Consider the following 25813-nt stretch of genomic DNA (forward strand, 5'->3'; position numbering starts at 1 on the left):
CACGGAAGCATAGTGCAAGCACTAACTCGAAACTAAATTTAGTTGCGAGTTAGCGCTTGTGCTGTGCTTCTTTCTTTTCCAGTGCCACAACATCTCAAAGGCCTTCTCAGTTCAAGAAGTCGCTGACGCAGCTAAAGCAGACTAGCAGCTACAGTTACTTATCAATGCTATCCAGCACTCCAGACTCAGCAGCTGAGTCTCAGCTGAACTGAAGCCATTTGTATATATAAAGACAGAACTAACAACAATACCTGAGGGCGTCATCCTTCGAGGAACATGCCTAGTTCTTCCCACTACTCTGCAGAAACAAGCAGTGCTGCTCACCCATACGGGCCATAAGGGGATCGTCAAAACAAATGTTGAGAGAGAAAGTGTGGTTTCCAGGCATAGATAAGCTCGTGCACACTTTGATTAAAAGCTGCCTACCATGGCAAGCACCTGTACCTCAAGCAAAGCAGAAACCACTTGCCATCACGGAACTACCCAGTAGTCCCTGAGAAGAGGTGTCAGTCGACTTTTGTGGTCCTTTCCCAGGTGGAAAGTACGCTATGGTAGTAATAGGTGACTTCTCATGATGCCCAGTGGGATGTCATACACTCCACAAGTGCAAACAATGTGCTTCCCTCTCTGCAACAAGTGTTTTGCCAGTTCGGAATCCCTGCACAGGTAATAAGTGACAATAGGCCACCGTTCTAAGGCCGAGAGTTTGCTGCACTCTCAAAAGAGTTAGGATTTCGGCATCATCGGATCACACCTTTGTGGCCTAAAGTGAATGGCGAAGCTTAACGGTTCATGAGAACATTGAAAAAGCATGTTCACACAAGTCAGCTTGAGAACACAGATTGGAAAGTAGAGCTCTACACTTTCCTGATGTCATACGGGTCTTCAAAGCACTCGACTACAGGAAGATCACCATATGAACTGCTGTTTGGGAGAGCGATGAAAAATCTTCTGCCTTGCTACGCTGAAGCTGCTTCGGTAACGGAAGACTTAACAAAACTGAAAACAACTGTGCTCGAGAAAAAGGCATACAACAAGCAACATGCTGGTGCACGAAGGCACACTCAACCACATCGCTTCTGTGTTGGTCAACGAGTCTTGTGCAAGAAAGACGGACACGACAAGTTCCCTCCATGCTATGATGCAGGCCTTTATACCATCGTCAGTATTCACGGATCACAAATCAAGGCATCGAGAGGAAATAGAGTAATAACGCACAACTCAAGTTTTTTCAAAGATGCCTCTGGCCTTAAACAAGCACCAGCCAGAACATCATTTGACTGTGATGACATTGTATATCCTCTACCTACCTCAGTGCCCAGTCCTGCACCACCTGTATTGCACCAGAGTCCTCCAACGTAGCACTACCCAAAGAGAAACAGAAAGCCTCCACGTCACCTTTCTGATTTCACAACCTGACTTTGTGACTGTTTATTGGTAGGAGACATTCACCACCTTTCAGCAGTAAACTGTTTTGTTTATAGTTTTCTTAATCACATTATAGGCACATTCATTTAACTTTCTCCAAGGAGGGTAGGGCAGTGTTTATTAATAGCATTTAGCCAAATGTGAATATTCGGTTGGCAACTGTGGGACAATAAAACATGGAAGCTTAAGCGCAAGCTCGTATCACCGTATCACCACAATCTAATCAATTAGACTTCATCCCGGTCTACAGGAACACAAAAATGACCCCCCCCCCCCCCCAAAGGGCATCGCAGATGCTGCAGTGCTTAACTTTGTATTAACGTGCAACAGTCCAGAGAGCAGGTAGATGGAATGGTAGAGAGGAGGCAGAGAATGGGTAGAACCAACACAGTCAAGAAATAAGCTGCTCCAAAATAAGGTTGATGATCTTGAAAATCGTAGTAGGCAGCACAACCTCGTGTTCTACGGCATACCTGATACAAATATTCGCGAATCTTGGTGATCATCTGAATTGCTTTTGAAGGAAGTATGCGCAACAAAATTGCAAGTTAACCCTGAGTCGATCGAAAAAGCCCATCGACTTGGAAAATTTCGAGAAGGGAAAACGCGACCCTTGATCGCAAGGTTTGGGTCTCTGAAAGAAAAACATTTGATTTTAGGAAAGGCCAAGAATTTGAAAGATACAGGTATCAGTATATCGGAAGACTTTTCCGAGCCAGTGCGCAAGAGAAGGCGAAACCTGTGGCGGTTTGCTCAGGAACACAAAAGTAAGGACGCATGTGTTCAATTAAGGCATGACATACTCTACATAGACGGCATCAAGTACACCTATGATGACCTTTCAGACAAGGTTGTGCCGTGCAAATGACCCAATAAGTCCTTATCGACTTCACTTTCCTTTTTGGTAGTCAACTGTAGGAGCATTAAAAACAAAGTTGATGCTTTCAGCAATTTAGTGCGCATGGTCAAACCTAGTGTAGTTATTGGCACCGGATCATGGCTAGATGAAGACGTAGCAAGCTCTGAAGTATTTCCTGATAACTTTACAGTTTATAGAAAAGATAGAAATTATCACGGAGGTGGTGTATTTATCTTGGTAGACTAGCGCATCCCTTCTACACGCATAAATATTATAGAGGATAGGAGTGAAGCTGTTTGGTGTCAGCTGAAACTCCCGAACGGTAAATCCCTGTCAGTCTGCTCCTTTTACCGGCCACCAATTGGTTCAGCCAGAGAATTGTGTCATTTCACTGCCACAGCTACAAAAATCACATCCGATTACGTCATTGTGCGTGGGGACTTTAATCTACCTAATCTCAACTGGAATGAACAGCCGATAGCCTCTGGAAGCTCCCCTAGCTTCACATCTGAAATTGCCGATTTCATGAACCTCCGTTCATTAAGACAAACTGTGCTGAAACCTACGCAAGGAAGTCATATCCTAGATCCTTTTTCACAAATATGCCAGAAATGGTCCAGAACACTGAAATATTGCCAGGGATAAGTGATCATGACGTCGTGCTAAGCGAAATAAATACAGTATGAAACATGTAAGCATTTACAATGAGGAAAGTCGGTGCATGTACAATTACGCCAAGGCTGATATCCAAGCAATCAATACTTCACTGAAAGCATATTTCGTTGTGTTCGAAACACTTGCGGATGAGTATTCTGTGGAAAACCTATGGGTTCTATTTAAAGAAAAAATCTTTGAACTGCGCAACCGGTTTGTTCCGTCATGGGTATTGACTAGAAGGCGTAATCGAAGTAAGCCATGGTACACTAAAGAACTGAATGTTTTAGTGAAGCGTAGGCAAAGAATTTACCGTTCATTTAAATGATACCCTTCTAAAGAGAACTGTTGTAAACTAAAATTGGCAACGCGAGAAGTGAACAACGCTACAATCCAAACAAAATCAGCCTACTTTAAACCAATAGAAAGTAAAATAAAGCAAAGTCCGAAGGAACTTTGGAAGCATATTAAACGAAATAAAAAAGACAACATTTCTATCCCCGCTTTGACCGATGGCGATGTTACAATTTGCGATGCCACAGAAAAGGCCAAGTTGTTCAATCTTTATTTTACATCAGTGTTCTCTGCCCCAACAGATTCTCGGAAAGATCTGAAATTGTTGAAACACACCCATGCCTAAAATAGTGATCGAAGCTTGGGGCATTGAATTACTGCTTCGTGATTTAAATTGTGCAAAAGCTGTGGGCCCTGACTGTTTACCCAATTTTATGTTGAAGTCTTGCTCTCATATAGTGTCAATGTATTTGAAAATTATTTTTGAGAAGTCCTTGGAATACAGTTCACTTCTGGCTGATTGGAAAATGGCATCGGTTGCTCCTATACATAAAACTGGCCCGCGCAACATTATTAATAACTACCGTCCCATTTCACTTACTTCTGTGTGCAGTAAAATTCTAGAGCATGTTTTATATACTGCAGTAGTCAAACATATAGATAGTAATTCTTTATTCAACTCAAATCAGCATGGATTTAGGCGAGGATTATCATGCGTCACACAACTAGTAGAGTTCACACATGTCTTAGAGGCAGCCCTGGACAACAAATCATCGGTCGACTGTATTTTTCTTGACTTTCGAAAAGCATTTGACACCGTTTCACATTACCTGTTACTGCAGAAACTAACCAGTATTAATATTAATCCCCAAGTTATTGCGTGGATCGCCGAATATTTACGTGAGAGGCGACAATATGTAGTCGTAAACGGCAAACAATCTGCAATAACTAATTTTACGTCAGGGGTACCTCAGGGATCAGTTCTGGGGCCCCTTCTCTTCCTACTTTATATCAATGACATTAATGAAAATGTACAGTCCCATATTAGGTTATTTGCAGATGACTGTATGTTATACTGTAAAGTTACATGTGAAAGTGACTGCTTCGTAATTCAAAACGACTTATATGCCATACACGAGTGGTGTGAGCGATGGGAAATGAAACTGAATCTCGAGAAAATGCTGTGTATGAGGTTCTCCAGAAAAAGAAATCCTGGAAAATTTGAATATACGATAAACTGCTGTCCAGTAAAAATGGTGTGTGAATATAGATACCTAGGCGTTTACTTTTGCCCCTCTTTATCATGGAATCGGCACGTGGATTATACCGTAGGCAAGGCTTGTCGGAGCTTGGGATTTTACGACGAAATACACGTGCGTTTCTACAACAAACCCGGGAGTTACTATATAAATCTTATGTAAGATCTGCGCTCGAATACGCATGCTCTGTGTGGGATCCTTCATCAGTAACCAACAAAGAAAGACTAGAAAAAGTTCAGTCCATGGCGGCAAGATATGTACTAGATATAGCAATGTATGACAGGCAGTTTAGTGCAACTAAATCTAAGGCAATGCTAAACTGGCAATCTCTCCAGCACCGAAGAGCGTCGTTTCGACTGAAGCTTTTACACAGCATATATCACTCTCATACTCGAATTCCGCGTGACGTGTACATAAACCAGCCTCACTACACATCAGCACACAAAGATCATGAACAGAAGATAAGAGAATACAAATGTAATACATTGGCCTTTAGCAGCTCATTTTTCCCAAGAACCATCACTCAGTGGAACCGACTTCCTTCCTCAGTTGTAGGAATTTCTTGTCCTAACAAGTTCTTTTCCGCATTAAAAGCAATAGAATCTTTTGATCCCTAAGGCTTGATAAATATCCCGTGTACGTCTAGCAATCATCATGACCTATAAACAATCCCAGCTGCAAATGACATTTACTTTTAGTGCCTCTTTTTTCACCTTGTCGCACTGTATCTTAATCACCGCATTGTTTGTTTCTTTCTTTTTTTGCAACTTATTCGATTTTTTTTTTCTTTCTGCTTTTTCATTATGAGTCTCTGTAATCATTGTGCTTTATGTACTCGTTTTTTTTTCAAATGTGACATGTGACATCTGCAACGTGCCTGTGTCCAACATGGCTGCATGCAACTTGGCTGTGTGCTTTTTTTTTTGTCGGCCTATAATAATATGTTGTTGACTTACAAAAAGTAATGCAAACCTGCAATGTTTATGCTTGTTTTTCATCTGTACCCCCCCTCCCCCCACTGTAATGCCTGAATGGACGCTGTGGGTACTAAATAAATAAAATAAATAAAATAACAGCCTTGCCACCCTTCGCTTGCAGCTCACAAATCTGGTGGGAGGGCAGGAGAGGGAAAAGGAGACATAAGAAGGCAATGAAATGCTACTACTATACATGACGGCAGTTGCAAACAAACTGGATAATTTTATGTTTGAGATATGGTATGGCACCTTTCTACTATTTCTGAAAATAAACACCGCGGAAATTTGTCAAGCAGACAACTAATGTAGGTCGTGCAGATGCAGTACCGCATTAAAACACCATAGCGTCTATGCGACACTGCGGAAGCGGCTGCACGTCGAATCAACACTTCTGTGCCCGCCACTGTAGCTTTGTGCCTATGGCATTGCCTGAGGTTGTGGGTTCAATCCTGACCAAGGCTGCTGCATTTCCAATGGGGGCGAAATACAAAAACGCTCAAATACTTAAATTTAGATGATCGTTAATGAACCTCAGGGGGACAAAATTAATCTGAGCTCCACCACTATGGCGTACCTGATAATATGATTGTGTTTTTGGCACATACAGCCCCATAATTCAATTAGAGTTTAACACTTTTGCCATGATTCAATGTGCCGTATAAGGCAGTGACAATGCTAATCTTCTCAGAGGTTATGAACAATGGCACACAAGAATGCCTCAAGTAAATATGTCTCGCTCAGTGTTCTGTGTACTACACAGACAAACAGCAGTGGTGCATGCAAGGTAATCTTTAACATCAACTCACTACTCTTGTATTTTACTAAACACTGAAGAAATTAAACATTCATCATCAGCATCACCGCTATTTATCATAGGTCAAAGCAAACAGCACAGGAAGCTTTGCTTACATCGATACCTACAGTGCATAGGATCTATATAATTTTTTAGAGCTAGAAACAAACTACGAGGCGTGAAGCCTACTCAAAAAGGCAGCTGAAAATCAACACAATGGCAAATTTGTGACTGTATTCAAGATTTACAGGGTGACCATTTTTAAGTTTTATGGAATTTTTAAAAATCACCTATTGCAGATAACATACTTCTAATCCTTGAGCTGTATTATTAGAAGAGGTGGACATTACATGAAATTGAAACACATATTCAACTAATTAACAACAATTTACTCATTAACTTTTCAATTAATTATGTTCCGACGCATGTGGCAGTTGACGAATTGTAGCCAATGAGTTTGCAATGCGTATACACTTGGAATAAATTTACTGAATGACACCAGTAAACATGCCATAGAAATGTACTGCTGTTATACATACTTTTCTAACAGTGCTTTTTTATGCATTGAAGCATAAAAGCAGTGTATTTTGTCCTACACTTTAGGAAATGATATTACGAAACTGGTTTAATCTTGGAAATTCATTACAAGTGGGTACAGCTTGCAAACTTACTGGCTATGATTTGCAAATTGCAATATATGCTGTAAAGTAATTAATTAGGAAATTAATTAGTGAAATTTCCTTAACTAATTGAATATGCGTTTCAAATTCTCGTGCTAGTAATTTCTGCCTCTTCGAATTATACAGCTCAAGCACCAGAATTATTATATCTGCCTCAGGCAATATTTAAAGATTCTGTAGAACTTAAGTATGATCAACCAGTATATTGTAGGGGGGGGGAGGGGGTTCGCTCTGCGTAAGGCTAGGACTGAAGGCAAGCTCCAGATCTAGCCACCCACAGTCGTTCTGTGGTACTCCCCAACCAATCGTTTGTGTAATTGTAGTTTATTGCTACAAGCAATAAGTAACACTTGCAGAGGGAAGTCCACTCTGTAATAAAGAAAGTCACAGTTTCGCCTGAAAGCGAAGTGGAGCATCGATTGTGACAGAAAATTAGTAGACAGTTGTACGAAGTAAGGATAGTTTTGTCGACCATATAACTTTGGAAACATTCGCTTACTAACTGAATTAAGAAACATGGTGTCAGCGCACAGTGGAAAACATGAACACATCACACTCGTTGACTGCAGACGCTCACTGCCAAAAAGCTGGCTTGAGCAAGTTCGACAGCAGCAGCAAGCGAAGTGACCTTCGTGCTGTCTCCCCCTCCCTCCCTCCGGTTTCCCTACGGCCTTTTGCATGACGAAAGACGGCGTGGTTGCTCTCCACCTTCCTCCTTTGCGAGCACCAGATTGTGCTGTAATTGTAGGCTCCCCTCGCATGCTTTCACTAGCTCATACAGCATACAGTGCGTGGCCATGGTGTTATCGCCCTTGGGCTTTATACGGAACATCACGGTGATGCCAACAGCAAAAATGTGCCTGGAGTGTCCATGTAATTGCGATCGCAATAATAATAAATAGGCTTGCCTCATTTCATGACGTAGTCAGGCAAACAAGGTCACCCACGGGTTGCAGCAGGTGTCCGTATCTGACAGCTTTGAGGTCGAGGTGCCAGAGAGAGGAGTCTCTCCCGGTAAGGGTCTTTTATACCTTTTTACCTTTGCTAGGGAAATGTCCTCCTTGTGCGTCAGATCGCTTTCCTTTTTCCGCAAGTCAGGGAGGGAAAGAGGGTACGCGCGTCGAGAGGGACAACCGGGAGAGGGCATAGCACGCCTGTCTGCACCGGCTCCTGATGAGTGCAAACGCGACAACTTGAGGACGCGGGGGAAGATAGGCCCATGCGCTCTCCAAAGTATATTCATACATACATGGGAGAAGCTCTTGGTTGACTGTGAGAAAATCATTTAGAAAGTGTGCACTTTAATACATTGCTCATTTTCAGTGCGCTAAGAGCCATACATTGCAGTGGCTTCTCATTTGTTTCCCACATGGTTGACAGAACATGGTTCCTCCGTCCACGAAGTACCACAGGTCAATGGCTGGAGCAGCGCACTTCTAAGTGTCCTTATTTTTCAGCATCTTTCATGCACCTCATGCACTGGTGACTAAGAATTAGCTAGAGAAAACAGCAGAAATAATACAATGAGAAAGCAACTACAGGCAAATGCCTCTGCAATGAAGTGACCTGTATAACAAAGGAATAATTTTGTCCTGGTTCTACTGTGAGATGTACGATGCGCAACCTCCACGTGTCAGATCAGTTCTGCAGAATCTCACAAGGTGGAGGAAGTGTGATGAAAGGGAAAATCTCAGAAGCTTTCTTTCTGAGAAACCCATGTGGGTTTCCTTTGTAGCTTCATGCTACATTTGGGTGGATGACAATCTTCGCTTTCATGACCTTTACATGAAGTGACGTGTACAGTGAATGAATTTACAGGCTCAAAGCAAAGCGCTTACATGCACTAGTGTTGCGAGTAAAGGTGCTCGCGTTGCCAGCGAATGTAGCCTGAAGATGTGTGCAATGAATTGAAACCAAAAGAAAACGTGGAAAATTGCATTTTTAGGTCCTTAAACCTCAGGAAAGGGCATCTTTAGGCCTTCAACAACTAGTGGAAATGCTGCAATACACATATGGGCACAAACAAACCACACTTAAAGTGCTTAGAATGGCTTAATTCGTGCTTATATATCTAATAGACATGATAGCATTATAAGTAAAATAATAGGCATTTTGCCTAAAGTTCTGGTCTGTAGTAAATAATCTGCACTGAGACAACATAACAGTTAAATGTCAAGCCACCTCCTTGGAGAAATGAAGGAGATGACAATAACCGGGACATTGCATGCACTCAGCCATCTTGGCTATCTCTGTAAATAGGCTACATAAACTGTGCCTTACTTTTCATCTATTTGGACACCATCACAATATTTTAACTAAATATTCCAATGCCCATTCACAATGCGTCTTCAAATATTCGTTCAGCATCATATCAGGACCAGGAATTCTGGTGACATCCAACCTCAATAACAATGTAATTATCCCTCTTCTGAAAACACCATTCCATATATTGTCCTGATCCACTTGTGGTGGCTTTTTGTTTGAGGATGTAATTACACTGGAAGCAAACACTCAGGTAAACTGATTATTAAATTATTCGGCAACAGGAGAAAATTCACTGCATGTGCTCCATTGACTAATACTATTTTAATAGAGAGTTTTGTACCTGACAGATACCTCCAAAAGCAATGCTGTGCATTCTGCTGGTAATTGGCAAAAGAATATCTGAAGAAAGGTGATCTAGCTTTACTCAATTCAAGACAAACTTGTGTACGAAGAGTTGCAGCTGCTGTAGCATTCACTTGAATCTTTTGGCATGCTCACCTTAGATGCTGCTTCAAGTGGATAAGATTTCTGGAGACCTATGGGTTGCGTTTGTCAATGGGCTTAGTCCTCCTTTGTGGCACCTACTGCAAAGAAATGTCGCAATGGCAGATTTAAAGTACACCCACACCTTATCTATGCTATCTTCGAAGTGAAACATGTCAAGTCCAAATAGTCGGGAATGGATGTGTCATCAGAATAATAAGTTTAGTATTGGTTGGGATTGTTCTTATACTCGTCGACGCTTGTTGAAAGCCCTAACCATGCCGTGTTTTGCCATTGTTTTGAGCATACAATGAGCTGATGCCCTATCTGAAAACAATGGAATTCTTGCATCCCGATCTATACCAGCAAATTAAAATCTCCACTAAGTACAGTAAAGCATTGTTAATCAAAGTTTGCTGGACTTCGAAAAACCTTCAAATTAAGCAGATTTTTTAATTGCCCAAAAAGAAAAAAAAAACAGAAAAAGTAGGGCAAAAATGCATTGCACAAGCATGTCACATTACCTTCCCTTGTAGCAGGACTACTCAAAATAATGATTGATGCAGGATTGCTTGATATCGTATTCTGCATCATCAAGGGTCACAATCCCTCCTCTAACCATGTGCAGCATCTCGCTCGCTGTCACCGCCTCTACACTCAACAAAGCTGTCGATGTCGTTCAGGGGCTCGATAACCATCGCTAAAGCTGGCACACGATCATCCCTGCTATGTGTTTAAATAGTTGGCCAAGCCTAGTCTGTCACTCCCGTCGCCGTCTTCATACACTACCGGAAATGCTCATGTGGTGGAGATATTTTACGCTGTTTGGAATCATATGCACACAACACACCAGCAGTGGAGAACATGAAAACACATGCAATGCAGCTAATATTTACACGAGAAAAATGAGAAATGGATAATCAAAGGTGCTACATTTATGATGATAAGGATACTTTGACTCACTTCTGACTTGAAGATGTTTGCCTGCAGTTCAATGGCTTCTAATTAAAAGGAACCTGGCAGTGCATTCACATCGCAGCTAAATGGATTTTGGAACATTTGTAGTTCTTTCTTCCTGGCATCAAGGTCAGAGAATCGCTCACAAAATTCTGTGTGCAGATGACCAAGTATTCACGTTGCAACAGGTAAGGAAATTCCATATTATAGTCTCTGCACTAATCCTTAGAACAGCCGCAAAAATGCTCCCTGTTGTGACTTTGTACCTGCTTCTCAAAAAACTGGACTTTTGCCCTGAGACCTGTTATGTCCATGTACTGGTCATGAATTAGGTGAGGTGTGCCTCTCTTTGCAGCTTCACATTAAGCTTAGTCATGTGGTCCATTAAGTCGATGCAAAAGGCCAATTTCTAGAGCTACTCGTAACTGGACAGAAGTTGCTCAGGGCCCAATACTTCCGTGCAAGGCAATCATTATTTCTTCCCTATGGTAAACAAACAAGACAAAACTTTTCCTAATCTCGGCCATCGAACTGCCATATGATAAGTCATGCCTATGAAAGAAGAGCTAAGGTTGGGGCTAGTTGGTTATACATGTTGTCACAAGTATAAAACTATTTACACATAGTATTTACAAAGTGTATATACACAGCTGCCGAGAATTCCTAGAAGCTCTTGCCACTTTGTGCTCTTCACCGTTGACGACCTTGTCCTCTTTTCCACCGTAACACGACCCTCGGCAGAAAAAGCACCGTCCCGGTGCTTCAGACGGGGCCGTCGGTACGGGCATAGTAAGGTTTAAGCCAAGAGACGTGTACGACGTCTGGTGATGTGGAATCGGGTGGCTTGTCGGAGGTCACAGGGATTATCTCGTAAGTGACATTGGTCACTTGACGTAGAACATGGTAAGAGCCTTTGTAGCACGGAATAAGTTTCTCCGAGAGCCCCACTCGGCGGCAAAGGGACCAAAGTAGCACGAGAGAGCCTGGTGAAAAATATGTGTCACGATGGCGGCGATTGTAAGTGTGCTGTTGAGATTCTTGCGATGCCAACAGACGAGTACGGGCAAGCTGGCGCGCATGGTCAGCATGGGCGATGGCGTCGCGGGCATACTCGGTCATCGAATCCTCTATCGAGGGGAGTGAAGTGTCCAATGATAAGACAGGGTCACGACCGAAGAGTAAGTAAAAGGGGGAATACCCAGCAGTATCGTGGCGTGATAAATTATAGGCGAACATGACACAAGTGAGAACCACATCCCAGTCCTTGCGGTCGGGTGAAACGTATTTCGAGAGCATGTCTGTAATGGTCCAATTAAAGGGACACTAAAGGTTACTATTAAGTCAACGTGGACTGTTGAAATACCATCACAGAAACCTCGAAACGCTTGTTTCGTGCCAAGGAGAGACTTATTTTAAGAGAAAATGCGTTCTGAAGCGTCCGCGTACCTCTAGCGCAGTTCAAATCGCCCGCCCTCTGATCGAGGAGCACTGACATCATGGTCTCATAGTGACGTTGCACCATCGGTGAGTAGAACGGCGTCCGCAGACGGCGCTACGGCTTTTCTGCGCAAAACGCGAACGCGCGGTCAGAAACAGAGCCAAGACAGAGCCGAGAGCAGAGCGAAAGCGGGAGTATGGTGGCTAGCGGAAGGAGAAACGAATTACGTGCCACATTACGTCCCACGGCACACGGAGAGTCCGTTTTCGTAAAACTATACGCTGCGGCGAGCTCGCAGCGTGGTCGGCGTGGTCTATGAGAAGCGACGAGCCTTTTCGCACTCGCAACAGGGCATAAAAATGTGCGAATCGACGCAAAACTCGGCCTAGAAACGTGCTTCGCCACAGCCAGGGCTCAATACGACCCAAGCTGGCACGACCCAGATGTCGTTTCCCGCACCGCCACCAGGCGCCGCTACTATACCTCAAACTCCAGCGGAAGACGCCCATAAGCTGGTACTTCATTCTATGACGCTAACTTCGACGCTCGCCGCAATGGACCCTGACACCGACAGATTGGCTCGCGATGGTGGGCTCAACTTCAGCGATTTGAGCACCGACGAGCGCGACCTGCTGCTGAGGGCTCGCACTGCCGGCGTCGTTGCGTACTACGACGGCGGCCTCGACACCGGCTCTCCGGAGCGGGAAAGCAACGAGGGCTTCCCACGACATCACATGGACGTGGCATTCTCGCTGCTTGTTCCAAATGAAAGTTTCGCGAGCCAGCAGAACCCTCACAGCACGACGCGATAACGAAGCTACTGAAACTCCAAAGCGTGCGCGGCGCAGAGTCGAGCGCGCAGAGTCGAGCGAATACGAAACCTTTCGAACACCCATATTACTGAAGGGCAACGTCAAAATGTTATTTTTTCTTAGAATCGAATAGACGTAGACAAGTAGCATTTTTTTCCGTCTTATAATCGAATGAAATGATATTTTTAATACGAGTAGTTGAGTATTAGTAACACAAATTATGAGGAGTCCTTTCGTCATCGGGCTAGTACCGGAATGTCGCTGGGGGGTCTCAAATCGTGTCATGCATTTACCTCAATTTCTCGGTTACTAAAGCTCTGTTCGCGATTATATTGACGCCTTAGACGTTCTAGAACATTGCTCTACCACTTTAACTTGAGTTTCTGGTAACCTTTAGTGTCCCTTTAAGTCGCTCAGTAAGGCCGTTGGTCTGGGGATGATAGGAGGTAGCCAGTTTGTGCTGGTTAGAACATGAGCATAGTATATCGGTGATGGCTTGGGAGAGGATAGTGCGGCTACGGTCAGTAAGGAGCTGTCGTGGGGCGCCGTATACTAAAATGATATCATGGAGGAGGAAATCTGCGACGTCAGTTGCGCAGCTTGTGGGAAGGGCTCGAGTGATGGCATAGCGCATCGTGTAATCAGTAGCGACAGCAATCCACCTGTTGCCAGAGCTGGACTCGGGGAAAGGACCAAGGAGATACAAACACACACGAAAGAAAGGCTCACATGGAATGTTGATTGGCTGTAAGTACCCGGCAGGAAGCGTTGCTGGCTTTTTGCGATGTTGACAGGGCTTGCAAGCAGATACATAGCACCATACGGAGCGAGCGAGGCCGGGCCAGTAGAAGCGGTGGCGCACGCAGTCGTAAGTGCGAGCAAACCCAAGGTGTCCGGCAGTTGGGGCGTCATGAAGCTACTGAAGCACCGTGGAGAGGAGGTGTTGAGGAATGACACGGAGAAAGGGAGGACCATCAGGATGAAAACTGCATCGGTACAATATCCCGTCGTTGAGGACGAAGCACCATAATGATGGATCAGTAAGAACAGATTCCATTCGATCAATGAGGGTCTTCAAAGTAGCGTCATGGCATTGCTCGTTGGCCGTGTCCAAAGCTGGGAAACAGAAAGAACACTTGCGGAAGTGTCCATGTCGGCGTTGGTGGGCGTGTGTACAGGGTAGCAGGACAAGCAGTCGGCATCCTTGTGTAGGCGACCAGACCTATATATCACCAAATAGGAATACTCCTGCAGCTGCAGAGCCCATCGTTCAAGCCTCCCTGTGGGATCTTTTAAGGGCGAAAGCCGACTAAGGGTGTGGTGGTCCGTTACAATAGAAAAGGGCCTGCCGCATAAATAGGGGCGGAATTTCACCACTGCCCACACAACGGCCAAGCATTCACGCTTGGTATTAGAGTAGTTCCGCTCTGCAGGTGACAAAAGATGGCTAGCATACGCAATGACACGTTCATGGCCGAGTTGAACTTGTGCCAAGACGGCACCGATTTCGTGGCCACTGGCATCGGTGCTCACCTCTGTAGGGGCTGAAGTAGCGAAGTGTCCTAAGATCGGTGGGGTGGTGAGCATGGTGGTAAGGTGAGAAAAGGCGGTGGCCTGAGAGGGTCCCCATGAAAACGGCACACTTTTCTTCAGGAGATCTGTGAGAGGGCGTGCTATGGTGGCAAAATCTTTAACAAAGCAATGGAAGTAAGAGCAAAGGCCCACGAAACTTCGGACATCTTTTGCGGACTGTGGAACAGGGAACTCTTTCACGGCGCAAATTTTCTGTGGGTCCGGTCGGATGCCAGTCGCATTGACGACATGTCCAAGAACAGTAATCTCGCGGTGGTCGAAGTTAAATTTCTTGGAGTTGAGCTGTAGACCGGCCTTGCGAAAAACAGCAAGTACAGCTGAAAGGCGCACAAATGTGTGTGCTGAATGAGGGCGAGAACACAATAACATCATCTAGGTAGCACAGACAAGTCGACCACTTGAATTCTTGGATTAATGAGTTCATCATACGCTCAAAGGTAGCCGGAACGTTGCATAGCCCAAAAGGCATAACTTAGAAGTGGTAAAGACCATCAGGCGTTATAAAGGCAGTCTTTTCACGATCGAGATCATCGACAGCGATTTGCCAATATCCGAACCGCAGGTCGATAGACGAAAAATACTGTGCCCCGTATAGGCAATCAAGGGCATCATCAATACGAGGTAGTGGGTATGCGTCCTTCTTCATGATGCGGTTGAGGTGGCGGTAATCGACGCAGAATCTCCATGAGCCGTCCTTCTTTTTGACCAGCACGACAGGGGACGCCCAAGGACTTGACGATAGCTCAATGACGTCTTTCGCTAGCATCTTGTCTACTTCTGTTTGGTGACATGACGCTCTGAAGCTGAGACTCGGTAGGGTCGCTGATGGATAGGTGGATTATCACCTGTATGGATACGATGTCTGACAAGTAACGTCTGGCCTAAGGGTCGGTTGTTCAAGTCAAATATATCCTTGTAGAAAAGCAATAGACTGCAGAGCTGTTCAGTCTCTGTAGGAGCGAGATTCAGGGCAATCATTTTCCTAATGTCGTTGTCAGTACATTTGTCAGACCGGAAAGGCTCACAGGAAGCGTCGACGGCAAAAGTCTCAACGCAACTAACTTCTAAAGCAGTGATTGTAGCCAGGGTGATATCTTTAGGCAGAGTTTGCTTAGCGAGCCCGAAATTCACCACAGGGAGATATGTGCGATTGTCTGTGACCTTCAGGATTGTATGTGGGACAGTGACGTTGTGGGTGATAACGATGGCAGTTATGGGAGCGGAGGTGTAATCACCATCGGGCACTGGCGGAGAAGGCGACATTTCGATGTATGTCAACACCTTTGGTGGAGCGTGAACAAAATCAGTCGGTCTTAGGCGAATTTCGTGTGGTGTTGGAGGAACATCCACTAGAGGCAGGTCAAGACGCACAGTACTTGAGGAACAGTCGATGAGCGCTGAATGGGCAAAGAGGAAGTCTAGGCCTAGTATGAGGTCATGGGCGCATTGGTCAAGCACAGTGAAAAGGACGACAGTATGGCGGCGGGAAATGCTCACACGTGCAGTACACATTCCGACCACGGCCACCATGCTACCATTGGCGATTGGTACGAACGGAGTAACAGCTGGCGTAACAATTTTCTTTAAATAGCGGTGTAGGCGACTGCTCATAATCCATATGTGTGCTCCTGTATCTATGAGTGCTGTGACGGGTGTGACATCAACTTGGACATCAAGAAGGTTATATCTCGTAAACAGCGTCAAAGGAGGATTTTGCGGCGAATCCGGCATTGCAGCACCACCTCGAGGTGCCGCATTGCCTAATTTTCCTGCTGGGACAGTACTGGGTAAGTCGGCAAGGGCGAGCGGTGAAGCTGGGGTGGACGTGGCTGCCGACGTTAAGGTGAGGGTGAGCGAGCATAGCGGCGAGTCGAGGTAGTGGCGTCAGAAGCGTTATAGAAGCGGTGGGGTGAGGAACTTCGGGGCGAACTTGAATTCCGGAAGGTGTTCCGGAATTCTGGCATTCCGGAATTCCGGAAGGTCTCTGGCATTGACATGTTGATTTTATGACAGAGGGCTAGGACGTCCTGAATGTAGGAGACATACGACTCGGTAGCAGTTTGGGCACATGTGGCGAGTTGTTGCTTGGCGGCTAGTTGTCGACCGGTCGGATTACCAAAAACGTCGGACAGCTTTTCTTTGAACAAGTCCCAGCTGGTCAGGTCTTCCTCGCGTGTGTAAAACCACGTTCGTGGTGTTCCGTCGAGGTAGAACACGACATTGGCCAGCATTATGGTTGGATCCCACCTGCCCACCTTGCTGACGCGCTCATACATCTTCAACCATTCTTCCACTTCAACACCATCGAGGCCGATGAACTTGCCGGGGTCTTGCGGCTGAGGTAGAGCAACGTACTGGGTATGCATAGTCGGCATTGCAGCTGCAGATGCGGTGCCTTCCACTGGAAGCATCGTCCCAGGCTGGGTGAGATGTCCGCTGCGGAGCTCTGCGGCGAAGACGCGTACTTTGCACGTCCACCAAATTTCACGAGTATAAAACTATTTACATGTTGTATTTACAAAGCGTATATACACAGCTGCCGAGAATCCCGAGAGGCTCTTGCCACTTCGTCCTCTTCACCGTCGATGACCTTGTCCTCTTTTTCCACCGTAACAATATTGTTAGTTCAGGCTTGTTCACTATCATCTGCATCCTTTCTTTGCATCCTTATGTCCTATTTCACAATAGTGTACCATAATCATTCATTGTGTTTACAATTTTCTATTCTATTGCATATATAAATATAGGGATTAGTGGTTATAGAGCTTGTGTGACTTTATAACATTAGCAGCTAAAACAGCCAGTTTCAAAACAGGACATGCCCACATAGTACTTCCCATAAAGGGCCTTTTTGTGTATCATGCAGTGCAACAATGTTGACTTTGAGAATCTACTAAATTCAGCAGTTTTTATTGTTCCCCCTACGTGTCTGCTTTTTAATTTCAGGCATGTTCCTCCCATTGATTGTGACAGATTGCGACAAGCTGTATGCAGATACAGTCTTTTTTGATTCTTTAAAGATGTCCTGCCGTGTTGCTATACCATGCATGCTATGTACAGAAGCTTGCTGCATTCTGTGGAATGAAGAAAGGAGCTTTATACTATATATAGCTATTCATGTTGTAGTTCTACGGGCAAAGGGCTGACAAAATCTTCCTGGGCCCTTCAGCGCACCTACACAAAGTCAAGGAAGCTTTGGCATGTATTCTGACGTGGCTAGGGCTGGCCAATGAGAGTGTCATGCACTACCCACATGATGGTCGCACGTGGCTACTTATTCATCAGCACTGCCTAGGTTGAGGTGGCATCACAGCATATATAATCATGTAACTGCAGTGAAGCCACCTCCCTGGAAGATGCGCAATAGTGCAAGCTTTTGTTTAGAAGCCCCACTTAAAGGTGGAGACACCGGCAGGCCTGCTGTCGTCAGGTGGACCGCCACTGGCTGCTGTACAGTCGGAAGACATCCCCAGACCGTATTCGGCCCGTGGGCCATAGTTTGGAGACCCCTGCTTTAGGATTTATTTTGTCACCGAACAGTAATGGTCATCTATCTTGCCTGTCTTTCCTATCTTTAATGCTGCACCTGGTACTTTGAGGTGACAGACAGCATGCACATATTAGCATGACAAGCCATTACTGATAGGAAAGAAGCGAGCACAGAGTGTTAACGAAAGGAGATGCATGCAAAGTGCATAAAAATTATTGTGTGGGGACAAGATAAATCCCAAGGGTGTAAAATTTATTTTGGGAGTGTGTGGGCCACACAATTTTATATCAGGCTAACTTCACCGAATGGAAATTTGTATAAACATAATGTCCACCATCATGACTCTCAGACAGCTCTTTATTGCTACGGGCCACAACATGTCATCCTCCATGTGGCCCACTGCGTTTCATGTTCCACTTTCCTTGAACAACTCCGCAACTATCGCAAATGGGGTGGTGGCCTACACATCTGCCAGCCGATTCACCAGTTCACCTTGTGACACACTATTACAATGACGGCGCCGAATAAAACAACACACGAAGAAGGGAGACACGAGACAAGCACGTAGGTGCTTTTTTTTTTTGTCTCCCTTCTTCGTGTGTTGTTTTATTCGGCGCCGTCTTTGTAATCATGCTTAACCAACTAGTCCACCAGCACATGCTTGTGACACATGCAAGATTCCAACACACCAAAAACAGCTGACACAGCTCTGTTTTGACTACCTTTAGCACATGAAATAACTTATCTTTTGAATGAGCCAAGCCACGCAAAAGCTTGTTCTGTCGCTATGTTGTGATGAGAGTTGTGGTGAGGACAGTAGTGATGATGTTTAAATTGGCTCTGACATTACGCTGTTGTCAACACTGTGAATGCAGTTCCTATCTTGTGTATCACTGTATAATGTGCAGGCAACTTTTTTAACCCATATTAAATCAAATTGCAGATTAGAATTGGGTAAATGTGGTAATCATTTAATTGTGAACTGCCACTTTCGCTTGAAAATTTGCTGAAGACAGGTCAGAAAGCGGCATTTTTGCTCGTATATGGCACACCTTTGATGAAGTTACTGTCCATCAGGGCTTCAAGAAAGATGCTGCAGCCATCCAAGTCACAATTCCAGTGGTTATTGGGGCAGCCATCCAAGTCACAATTCCAGTGGTTATTGGGGTAAGGCATGTGTATGGGGACCAGTCAAGTACGAATTTTTCAGTGAGGGCCAATTTGAGTATCGAAATAATGACGGTCTTCACTCATAGAAGGGTATGGATGCTGGCCAGGACATTCTGTTAGGATCAAATTATCTGAAACTTCAAACTAAGTGGAGTTCAATTAACGAAAGTCATCTGTATAAGCATAATAGAAGCAGTGTGATGCCTCTGTTAATTGTTGGTGATATATGTCAGGAAGTCACGCCAAAAGAACATGATGTTTCTCTGCATGAGAGTGGAAAGCTGGTCTAATTGGTTCTTATGCAAACATGACAGGTGCACTTGCTGTCAACTGATCTTTATTTGTAGTGGTACAATGTGTAAAACACACACAACATGGTCAACTTCGTGACACACATGCGGTCAGTTGCTCAGCCACCTTGCAATGGAAGGCATAGACAAAACTGAATAAATCGAGAAAGCAAAGATCACCTTTGGAACAAAAACAATGTTTTTGTTCAAACACAAAACAACAAAACAAATGCAGAAGTTGGCAAAAGGACCCAATGCAGCAACTGAAAAAGCCTACAACAAATAACCGGTAACACCATTTGCCTGAAATAAGCGCTTCATTACAAACACCATTTCTGCGTGGACTGTAGGCTGATCTCACGGCAAGCATGGTCGCTGCTGCAGAAGATACTGATAGTCCTGAGCAGATACAATGGCCACTGTGGTTGAAAGCATGTGGTCTTTCTCCTGACAAATCAGCTTAACCCTTGGGGCATTGTGCTGTAGATTCAGGTGGCAGGAGACTCACAAAATGTGCCCTTCACCCTGTCAGCAAAGAAGAAAAGAAGCCATGTAATCCACTGACAGACCCCACAGGGAAGCTGGCCTCTGCACTCAAATCTATGCTGCCATGAGCTTAAAAATGGCAAGGTGCTGCCAAGCACTTCCGGTGCCATTAGGACAGGCGTGCATGTGCTCTGCACCTAGTGAGATCAGTCTGCTGTGGATTTGTCTGTTGCTTGTGGAAGTGAGTACAACGTTTTATACTAAGTGTATGCATTCACCCTCCTCTTGTTAGGCATGTGTTTCTCTTGGAAAAATGTCGACCCTGGGGTGGCTGGACAATCCAGTGGAGCATCCGATTGGAGGACATAGTCTCGGTGCCCTTCATCTCTTGCAGCAGCCTTGTCATACGGGTCAGACAGGTGAGGTCCAAGAAGAACTGTCATTGTGGGGTTGCCCTGAGCAGCTGCTCTATTAAGGATCTTGTTTCTCACAGGATGAATCCATAGCAAGTTTCACAGGCAGTGAGCGCTTCCTTGTTTGCCAAGATCAAGATTTACTCAAGTGGCTGAAGCTGAAAATTGAGAAAGCTCTGCTGTTTACCATGGAAGAAAGGCCCTGCTCTCTTGATGGCTAAGTCAATTGAAATAGCTGTTCATTTTGTGCTGCTGAACTGTATGATTCTAGGCCCTGCCTTAAGACAAAGGCTTGAAAAGCAGCAAGCACTCAAATACACATATGTGCTTGTCCACGCAAAGCCAAAATGAATTTGTCTGTACTGCTGGTATATCAAGTGTTTAATCAAAAGCTTAAGAACAGTGCATTAGGGATGTAATTTTTAGCAATCTAGTCATGGCATTGGCCATCATGAATTGTGCTCTATTGATTTGTCTACTTTACACACATCCTTGTGGAATTGAAACTGGTGAGTGCTGTAGCAGGTTGGCACCAGTTTGGACCTTGCATGATATATTTTGGTGCTGCACAGCTTTCTGGCAACATATTGGGATGCTTGGCTTGGGATTACACTATAGAGGCCGGAACAACCAGCTTCAGTTCCACAGTTACAAAGGGTTGCTAAAATAGTTAACTACTGTATTTCAGTTTAAACCCATCATCAGTTATCACCCACTTACTAATATCCAATGCAACAAACTAATATTTGTTGCCGAAGAAATGCCCTCTTTATCTCTACTGCACTGTTCCAGAGGATTAGCTCTCACCACAGAAATCTGCTCTCTTTTAATGGTTATGTTTTATTTTTTATATGAAAATATATTGGCCACAATCTATACTGTGATACATCGGATCAGGTTGAGCAAAACGAGAACAAGGTGAAAGCAGGAGCCAATGTTTCGACAACTGGACTTGTTTTGACTTATGTCGACTTATGTCGCCTTGAAAAAGACAAGTCCACTTGTTGAAACGTTGGCTCCCGCTTTCACCTTGTTCCCGTTTTGCTGATTGTCTTGAATTTCCATCTCCCGCCTTCCCCCTGTTTTCCCTGAATCAGATCAGGTTGTAGTTTTAGTGCCTGTGTTTTGAAAAAAAAGCTAAGTAGAAGTACTGGGTGCACAGGGTATTTGAGAACACAACTTTGGAAAACACCCTCATTACATCTCTCTAGGCATTTATCCTCATCAGCTGCTTTGTCACTTATCTTGCATGATTGTTCAGAGGTAGGCATTCTGACACAGGGGATGAAAATAAATACAGTTGCTCCAAGTTGGTTTAGCCTAGCCAAGGCAACTTGCAGATTCCACCTCACAAGGTCCTCTGTCCTGAGGGTCAGAAAAAGCGCATGGCTTTCAATGGCAACAAGTCACTTGTGGTGAAGCGATAAGAACACTGAAAGCACACCCTCCTTGTTCCCATAACTTAAACCCACTAGACTGCATCTAGGATGCCTTTAAAATTAAATTATAGGGTTAATTGCCAAAACCACTTTCTGATTATGAGGCACACCGTAGTGGGGGACTCCGGAAATTTGGACCACCTGGGGTTCTTTAACGTGCACCTAAATCTAAGTACACAGGTGTTTTCTGATTTCGCCCTCATCGAAGTGCAGCTGCCATGGCCGGGATTCGATCCCGCAACCTCGTGCTTAGGAGCCCAACAGCATAGCCACTAAGCAGCCATGGTGGGTATAGAATGTCTTTATGAGGTAGACTAGCAAATGACCGCACAATGTGAAAAAGTGACTGGAAGGTCCTGTTGTGGAATTCTCAGCAATGCAGCCATTTCTAAGCCAAATTAAATCAGTTTTTGAGGCTCAAGGTGGTTTCACTCAACAGTCAAGGAAATTGGGCACAAATGTACTTATTTTTGTATAAAATATTATTGCTTTTTCTAAAGTTGTTGTAATGTTCTCAAACTCCTTGCCCGCCCTGTAAATAGTGATAACGCCTTCGAACACTTTTTTCAATTTTGCAAGCACTGAAGAAAAAAAAATGCTCAAGTATAATCTGTGACATTACTGAAGCATACTGCAATTAAATAAAATCATAACGATACAGCACATGTTTTGTTCCTGTGGCTTTCTACTCTTCTAAGTTAGACCAGGCTAAAGAAAATAGTATTGTGGACTTAGCTGGAATTAGTGCTAGCTGCGATATGCCTGTGCTATGTGGGGGAACAGTTGATTTTTGAAGCGAATGAATGTGTGCTGTAAACAACTTTTTATGGTTTTTGAGTGGCGTGCAATGTGTTTTCCTGGGCACTATACTAGTTATTCAAAAACATTACATTTGGTTGCAAGTGCAAAATACAGAGCTTACAAGTAAGTTGTTACAGTATACCACTAAACATGCAGAAAATGATTCTTCTGCACCCTCTTACCATAGCTTCTGTTTCTCTTATTTTTCTGCTATTTAGGCTTTTGAAACAATGGCTATCCACACAGGAAGCATCGAGACCTTTCTTATATGCAATCACCTGATCAATTTGCCTTCGAAAGTAAGCTGGACTTGTCAGGCACTTGAAGCTAGGACGAGTTTTCGCGTACTCTTAGTACTTCATGCAAAGAATGTTTGCACAGGCTACATGGCAGGGAGAATTTTACATAATACCTTATACAGTAGAACCTCGTTGATACGATCCTATTTTGTATGATTTACTGCCACCAATGTTTGCAGTCAAGAACGCAAGAAATGACTCCCTACAGTTACACTTCTTCTTTATCTTGTGATATGTTCACGAAAAACACGATGCTTTGGCACTAATATTCATCATATCAACAAATTGCAATCGTATGATGCGTTTTCTAGCTGACGCAAGCTGCAATGATTCTCACCGAAGCTTTTGCAGGAAGTCAAAGCTTCCTGCGAAAATTCTCCTCCCGAAGAAGCTGCTGATTCGGGCTGAAGTCAAGGAGTGCGAATGTAAGCTTTTTGAAGCAGCAAGAATGGCAGCATACATGTTGGGCCGCTTGGTCCCCATTATATCGACATACATCGGCGTCTCATGCTGCAACAATTCACGCAACGCTCCGCAATATATAAATGTCAACTACAGTCGAGTCTGCTAAATTTGTTTTGTGATTTTAGATTGTACAATTCCCAGTCTGTTTTTTCTTGTGTTTCTTTTTTGAAGAACGTACGAACGAGGTTCTGCTGCACACGTTTAGTGCCAAGCACTAAATGTGATGCACAGGAGGCACATTCAAGGAAATACATTCCAACTTCTTCAGCTAGGCCACTGACAGAGTGCAAGGAAAGACCAAGGGAACTGCCATTGACCTCTCAATGCTGCTTCCATTCTTACCAGAGATGGGCTCATGCTGTGAATAGATCGAGACATTGAAGTATTGTGCACATGCAAATTTTTAATAATGCATGAAGGCAGGAGTGATTAGCAAATTACATGAGGATAACATTGTGCTTTTCTTCCTGTGTTACGACAGATTTCAGCACCATATCTAAAAAAAAGTGAAAATAAATGTTCATGAAAACCCTGAAGGCACACAAATCACTTTGGACTCTTTCATTCAAATAATTGTCATTGCATTTACGAATATTGACTAGGTCTTTATATATTACACAGTTATTTATTTTCATTTAACTTTCCTCAGACATATCCTGTGCGTCTCAAATAATTGACACATTGGTTCTCGTTGATGTAATTTAATTTTGTGAAGTGCAATGTTCACTGAGATCTATGTTAAAGTAATCACAATCACATAACAATGCATTTATCTCTTGCATACACTTACGAATATGGCCACCATATTTTTGCTCTTAGTATCACAGTGAAAACAAATAAATATATTAGAATAATAACTTTATAATATGTACTGGCACAGCAATGCAAGGTGACAGTGTGTGCAAACTGTGTGGCACACAGCTTGTCCATGTTTGTCACAGATTAAGGCTCCATTATGTCCAAAGATTGTCACACATGACTGTAGGGTTAACTTGGAATGCAAGACTCGAGAGTTTCATAAACATGTTTCATTTCTACAGTACACTACATATTTGAGAAAACAAATTGAAGGTATTTGTTCAGTATTCATTCACATCATTTTGGTTTGTCATTTGTGCTGTATCTTAAATTTGCATAAAGTTAATTTTTAAGCATGATTCTGGAATTCCAGCAACAAGACAGCTTTGAACCAAATGGAATCATGCATGCTCTATAAATGTGGCCACACCACCATATTTTTGCTCTGAAACTTTTCGTACATCAACTGACCACATTGCGAGTTAATTTGGTGGCCTAGGTATCTTAAATATGTGTGAACACATTGGTAATGGGCAACTCTTTCACAGCTGCTCACTTTACACTGTGCCGTCTCTCCTAAATAACTTATTTCTAAACATTTCGAAGTTTCTTGTAACTCAAACTCTCAAATTAGGCTGTACTGCCAACAAGGATTGGTGTATGTTTATCTATATATAGGTGTATAGGTAGATATCTATCTTTGTCTATAATTATGTGTGCTTGTATTATTGTCTGTATGATTTATTTTAGGCCTTATATTTCATTTCATTTTTCTTTTGTGCATGTGCTGCATTGCTGTCATACCAAATGGGTCGGGTCCCCTGTCAAGCTCATCTGAGCTTTTTGTCGCAGCTCCTGCTCTCAAGGAAATAAAACTTGAATTGGAATTCAATGCTCAAGCAACCCAAACTAAAGCCTGTAAGGATGCTATACTTGAACATCCCTTTATGCTTTTCCCGCATGGCTTACGTCTTCTGTCCTAATATACGGCTTCCATGCTTAGTACATGCACAGTGGAGGAAGTCATAGTTACATAGTAGTGAGAGAGATGGCGTGAGTGTTTCAATACTAGCGCCACCTCATGGCACGGGTACTCAGCTGCAAAAGGAACTGGCTTCCTTTCTTTTTGGCACGAGGACGGCGTCACGTGCAGTCCAACCACACACTTGTTTGAGCACTCCATGGCACCAATACGCAAAGCCTTTCCTAATCACTGGAATGCATCTCCATTCACCTGACTGCACTTGCGATTGACTTAGGAATTGGTGTCTTGCATGGGGCAAACCTATTCATTTGGTATGCTTCCATGGCAAGTTGAACCCCCTCATTTCCTCAGCCTGTTCCATTGATTGTGTGTAGTTTGGCTAGCTGGCATTTCTGTGTATGAAAGTGCAATAAATGCCATTTTGTTCATCTGCACTACCATGTGTTTTCATTCCTTTGTAGCCAAGAGCACTTTAGACCCGACAAGTCCAATGTTCCAGAGGATTGCATCTGTTAGGTAATGGACAACATATGTGCAAACTCATTACTGCAGCACTTGCATTACACAGGGCTGCATGCTCTTATTAAATGCACTTTTGTTCATTTTTGACTACACATGCCTTGTGGCAAACTGCATGAATAAAAAAAATGATAATGCGGCTTATGCCACCTTTTCTGTGTGTGCC

General features: G+C 43.8%; 1 protein-coding gene across 3 annotated transcripts in view; it reads left to right on the plus strand.

Moving 5' to 3' along the window:
- Positions 1 to 25562, plus strand: part of LOC142586048 (intermembrane lipid transfer protein VPS13A-like) — a 935034-nt gene extending 909472 nt beyond the window's left edge. For all 3 annotated transcript variants that reach the window (XM_075697293.1, XM_075697294.1, XM_075697295.1), the window contains 2 exons: positions 20221 to 20347; positions 20422 to 25562. In XM_075697293.1, the coding sequence (XP_075553408.1) occupies positions 20221 to 20347; positions 20422 to 20562 (268 nt within the window). In that variant the 3' untranslated portion in view covers positions 20563 to 25562. The remainder of the gene's footprint in view (positions 1 to 20220; positions 20348 to 20421) is intronic.
- Positions 25563 to 25813: the final 251 nt, after the last annotated feature.

This window comes from Dermacentor variabilis, chromosome 6 (assembly GCF_050947875.1).
Source record: "Dermacentor variabilis isolate Ectoservices chromosome 6, ASM5094787v1, whole genome shotgun sequence".
Lineage (NCBI taxonomy): Eukaryota > Metazoa > Arthropoda > Arachnida > Ixodida > Ixodidae > Dermacentor > Dermacentor variabilis.